General features: G+C 48.4%; 1 protein-coding gene across 2 annotated transcripts in view; it reads left to right on the top strand.

Annotated features, from left to right (window-relative positions):
* The window catches only part of LOC107106819 (cytochrome P450 2G1-like), a 40,481-nt gene that overhangs the window by 26,460 nt on the left and 8,225 nt on the right, over window positions 1–5,796 (top strand). For both annotated transcript variants that reach the window (XM_015407027.1, XM_015407026.1), the window contains 3 exons: window positions 1,046–1,222; window positions 1,807–1,948; window positions 3,204–3,391. In XM_015407027.1, coding sequence (XP_015262513.1) covers window positions 1,046–1,222; window positions 1,807–1,948; window positions 3,204–3,391 — 507 coding nt within the window. The remainder of the gene's footprint in view (window positions 1–1,045; window positions 1,223–1,806; window positions 1,949–3,203; window positions 3,392–5,796) is intronic.

Below are 5,796 nucleotides of genomic sequence, written 5' to 3'. Positions count from 1 at the left end.
CATCATTATCAATAATAATAATAATAATAATAATAATAATACTTTCAATTTATTGATCGCTTTTCCCCACACACCTGTGGGCTCAGAGCAATTTACAGTTACTCATAACATTTGGACTAACAATACTCATGGGGGATAAGGAAGACAACATACAGTATTTTTAATTACACACACATTGTAGCTGGCCAGAGGATTCATCTGCTTAGGAAAACGATGTGGTTTGTGATGGGACTCGGATGGGCGCCAGAAGCCACGGGATACTAGCTTTCCCGCGATCATACGCCCGCCCTTGCCCCGCGGTTTCCGGATACTACTGCACTTTCCTAGGTAGTTTTTTTACCGCGCATCTTCGGCGGGATGCCACGGATTGCCCACAGGTGCGCTACCCTTTCCAGATGTTGCGGTGTGATCACGCACCGATAATCCGCCTGCCATTTGTGCCTTTACAGCGGCAAATCCTCCATGTGAACGGGGCCTCAGAGCGTCTTACGATCGCCTTTCCCTTCCCCTCCCCACAACAGACACCCTGTGAGGTAGGTGGGGCTGAGAGAGCTCTTGAGAGAATGGCTCTTGAGAGAACAACTCTGAGAGAACTCGTGACCGATCCAAGGTCACACTAGCAGCTGCATGTGGAGGAGCGGGGGAATCAAACTCGGATCTCCCAGACTGTTCCATTACATACATACACATATACAATAAATATACCACACTAATGCTGGGGATTCTGTTGTTGCTCCATGGACTCGAATTGTGTTCTGCTACCGCCGACTACCTCCACTGCCCACCTGAAACTGGATATCAAGAGTGACGGAGGGAAATGGCTGGAGGTGGAGAACCTCTTTGGGGCAGATGTCGGGGTCACCAGGAGGAAAGTGCGGTCATCCTTTGGGCACAATAGGAACTAGACCGCCACGCTCCGTCTCAGAGAAGAGCATTTCACAATCGGGTAGGGAAGACCGTGGGGCTCAGTTTGCGATGTCAGAAGTTACACAAAGGGCTAGTGTGCGCAAAGTGACAGATCTCGATTTTCCGTCCTTACCCGCAGCTGTACGAGATGTTTTCATGGATCATGAAGTTCCTGCCAGGTTCCCACCAGCAGTTATTCAGGAACCTCAAAGACATTTGTGATTTTGTGGCTGAGAGGGTCAAGGTGAATGCGGCCTCTCTTGACCACAACGATCCCCGGGACTTTATCGACTGTTTCCTCATCCAAATGGAAAAGGTACCCTTCTTCTGAGCTGGGTGAGGGACGGCACCTTGGGACTGTGGGGTCTTGAGTATACGCCATTGTTTTATATATATGTGGATGATCATTCTGGCCTGCCCTGTAAGGCTGTTGTGACTCGATAGGATTAAGGCAAGAATCTGTTGGGAGTGCTCAAAACTTGTGAGGCCTGTCAGTCAGATAAAAGGAAGTCCTTCTTCACCCAAAGAGTGTTTAGCACATGGAATTCACAGCCATAGGAAGTGGTGGCACATAGATGGCTTCAAGAGGGAATTTGATAAACATCTGGAGCAGAGGTCCACCAGTGGCTATTAGCCACAAGGTATAGATAAGTGATGCTCTGTATTCCTGGCGCTTGGGGGGGGAACAGTGGGCGGGCTTCTGGAATTCTGGCCCCACTGGTGGACTTCCTGATGGCACCTGGTATTTTTGGCCACTGTGTTGGACTGGATGGGCCATTGGCCTGATCCAGCATTGGCTTCTCTTATGTTTTTATGAATGCCTGGTCTCTTGTTCGCTTCAAGCAAAGAGCTGGTTCTGTTGAGGACGTGATTCTGTTTTGGGGGGTTTTTTTGTTATAGGAAAGCCAAAACCCGTCAAGCGAGTTTCACCTCAAGACCATGGTCATGACCGTCCTCAACCTGTTCATTGCTGGGACGGAGACCGTGAGCTCCACGCTCCGGTGGGGATTCCTGATCCTGATGAAGTATCCAGAGGTACAAGGTAATGGAGGAGGGGAGAGAACAGGCCAAAGGGATGGGAGACGGGTCCTTTCCGGAGAGTTCCTGGGGCCCAGCCCACACCCTCCTCATGGGAATGGAAAGGATGCACCTTGAGCGGGACGGTCCCATTCCATGCCTTCTAGCCCTCCTGGGGGAGCATGCCAACTGTCCTTTAACACTGGGTGCTTTGGGAGGGCCGGTCATGAAGAAACTGCCAAATTTATCTGGAGGATCTCAATTTTGCCTGCTTTGCTGGAAACTTCAAAACCCAGTAGAGAAATGTTTAAATTAATTGAATGTTAAACTCATTTTTTTATTCAGTCGCAAAAGAGCCAATGTGGAATTTCCAAATTCATTCCTTGAAATAGCGGTTTTATGATGTTTGTTTTTATTCATACGTGGCTCAAGTGGTTAAGATGCTGAACGGCAGACCGGAAGGTCGGTCGTTCAGCAGTTCGAGACCCGAGTGCCGCATGACGGAGTGAGCTCCCGTCTCTGGCCCCAGCTCCTGCCAACCTAGTGGTTCGAAAGGAAGAAATTGCAAGTATACAAATAGGTACCACTTCGGTGGGAAGGTCACAGCGTTCCATGCGCCTCGGCGTCTAGTCATGCCGGCCACATGACCATGGAAAACGTCTTCGGACAGCGCTGGCTCTTCAGCTTGGAAATGGCGATGAGCACCGCACCCCTAGAGTCGGATTCGACTGGCTTTCGAGCAAGGGAAACCTTTACCTTTACCTAGAGAAGCTAAAGTGTTTTGAATGAACAAGACCTGTTGGGGGTGCTCATATTGTGAAAATCCTCCAAGGAAAACGGGTCCTTTGCTCACAAGACTCCACAGCTTGGAGGGAACATTGGTTCCCTCCCCTTCCACAAGCCTTGAGCACTTTCCAAAAGGGTCCAAGCGCTCAGGAGTTTCTTTCCTAACCCCACCCACTGAGGAAGCATTGGCCAATCGTTCTGAATCACCACCATCAAAGGGGGGGGGGGAATGGTCCGAGCACCGCTTTAGGGGAAAGGATTTCTTTTAACCCCCGAACTCTGAACAACCTGTGCCAATATGGACATCACTATCGACGGCCATAGATTTCATCTGTAAGCTGTGCAAGGCTGCTTGGCCATGATTTCTGCCTAAAAGCGGCATGAACCCATCTGGACTGCCAAAGTGCAAAGTGAACCAATGCCCCCCCCCCCCGACATTCTCCTCCACCCCTAGTATAGACGTACCCAACTCCGTCTTCTGGTTATCTCGGCAGCCAAAGTGTTCCAAGAAATTGATGACGTGATCGGGAAAAACCGCGTGCCAGCTGTCGAGAATCGGGCCCTGATGCCGTACACAGAGGCCGTGATCCACGAGATCCAGCGGTTTAGCGATGTCATTCCTATGAACCTCCCTCACGCCCTCACCAAGACGATGCAATTCAGGGGGTACACCTTGCCCAAGGTAAGGCCGCTGGACTGCAGACGGTTGTGGGGCCGAGGAGTGCCCAGGCCAGCAAAAAAAAGCAGGCCGGCAGAAGAGCCATGATGGATCAGACCCTTGAGGGTCCGTCTAGTCCGGCATCCTGTCTCAGACTGAACTACGCACAAACCAAGTGCTAATATATACAGTGCAAACAGTACACTGCAATGAGTGAAAGCGGTCCCTATATCCAGTGCAGTGAAGTGTGACAATTGAGGTATAACCATTCAATGCATGATACTGTGAAGTCCGCGAGCTCATTAATATGCCATTTCAATATCTTCTTTAGATAGGGATGACGGACCCCCACTTTCAGCCCGCACCTCTCTGCTGGCTGGGGGGGGGGGAAATTACCCCCTGCAAAAAGGGAGGAATACCCGATTTAAAAAAAAAAAATTTTGTATTGATTTTCAACAGAAAAAAAGGAAAACAGACACTACAAAATACAGACAAACTAACATAAAATGAACAAGAAGCATGTACTCATTATATCTACTTACGTTTTACATATATAGAATCTTTCTTTTATGTACCCAAACAGATTATACCAGAATAATATTTTGAAATACATAATAAATTGTATTATAATGGTTATAAGGAACATCTTTGAAGATACTCCTAAATCCGTTTATATAGTCTTGGCCAAGTTCTCTCAAACATTTCTTCTTTTTTATTTTGTAATTGCAAAGTTAGTTTGTCCATCTCCACCTGTTTCCAATAATTTATAAATTATTTCTTCTTTTGATGGAACTTCTTCTTTCCTCCAATATTTTGCATACAAAGTCCTAGCCATGGTTATAACATGTATAATCATATAAACATCTGGTTTTTTAAAATCTTATGGAATACCAGAAATTAACATGATGTGTCTATGTGACCTGGAAGTGATGCGGGCATGTTGGGGTCATCAGGGTGTGTGTGTGACACTTTTGTTTTTTGATGCTTGTCCTAATTCACCTGTAGAGAAGCTTATGGTAGAAACTAATTCTACCAGGGGTCACTTCCTGCAGGAGCACACAGGAGCAGAGCTCCGGCGGTAAAGAGCCCAGGGGGCGGGCACATGCAACAAGCCCCGCCCCCTGCTCCCAGCAGCCCTCAGTCAGAGCAAAAAGCAGCCAGGTAAGTTGCAGAGCCCACCCACCACCACCCCCCGGTCCAAAACGGTCCAGTGGCACCTTTAAGACCAAGTTTTATTCAGGTACAAGCTCTCCCTCCTCTGTGAGGGACAGATCTTCACGTCCCCCCCCCCAATAGCTGTCAATCCAAAACAGTCCAGTGGGGCCTGAGCAGTGGGTGTTGCCTTCTGACACACTTCCAGTGATGCAAATAAATTATGCTAATGAGTTATGCTAATGAGCTCCTGCACCTCTTTTTCTATGAAATGACCCCTGAATTCTACCATAGATTTTTGCCCAGAAACCAAAGCGTCACTCCCCTGACATGCCCGCGTTACTTCCCAGTCATGTAGGCACATTGCATTATTTTCCGCCGTTCCTCCCCACTCCCAGTAAGCGTAGCCCCCGTCCCCCACGGCTGCTCCAAGGGACCTGACAACAACCCTATATCCAGAACCTTCTGTTGCAGTCCCATCGGAGAGCGGCCTTGTACAGTTGTTGGAGACTGTCTATAGAATACGAGTCAGCACATCTTCATGTGTGATACAGCATCTAAGCGGACTTATTTAAGGCAGAAATAATGACACTGTTTATATCAGCTGATCATAGAAGAAAAAAGAGGGGGCTTTCAAATCATATATCTGCAACACATGAGATATAAACCAATTAGCAGAAACAAAGGTATGAAGCAAAAAGGAAGGATGCAACAGAGAGAAGTCAAAAGAGTTCACAGTTAGGATTCTAAAAATACCCGCGATCCAGTTTCTCAGGGCCGGTTCTGATGTCCTTTCGCGTGCGGCTCTGATAAGAAAGAGGCCAAGGTAAATCAGAATTGCATCAGACCCGTTTATATGTAAACTGAGGGGCAAAATTTTAAAAAGTCGGCAAACATGTAGAATTGTCGTGTCATGATGACTTAAATCTTTACAAGGCGGAAACAAAAAAGCAAAATAGATCACACAAAGGCAGTCAAATCCAAACGGTCATGAAGGCCATTAGGAGATAACAAGGGGGGACCCGCGATACTCGCGGGGGGGGGAGGCAGAGGAGGAAGCAGCAGGAGGAGGGAAGTACCCCCCCATCCTGCTGGTTCCCCCCTGTCCTCCACCCCCCTCCATCTCCCCCCCAGCTCCTCTTCCCCCCTCACCCGGTACTGAAGCCAGGGGCGAGCGGACCACTTTGGTGGGGAGGGAACAGCGTTCCGTGCGCCTTGGTGTTTAGTCATGCCGGCTACATGACCACGGAAACGTCTTTGGACAGCACTGGCTCTTC

Source organism: Gekko japonicus, unplaced genomic scaffold (genome assembly GCF_001447785.1).
Source record: "Gekko japonicus isolate JY-2015 unplaced genomic scaffold, Gekko_japonicus_V1.1 scaffold2024, whole genome shotgun sequence".
Classification (NCBI taxonomy): domain Eukaryota; kingdom Metazoa; phylum Chordata; class Lepidosauria; order Squamata; family Gekkonidae; genus Gekko; species Gekko japonicus.
This window is presented reverse-complemented; position numbering and strand designations above follow the sequence as displayed.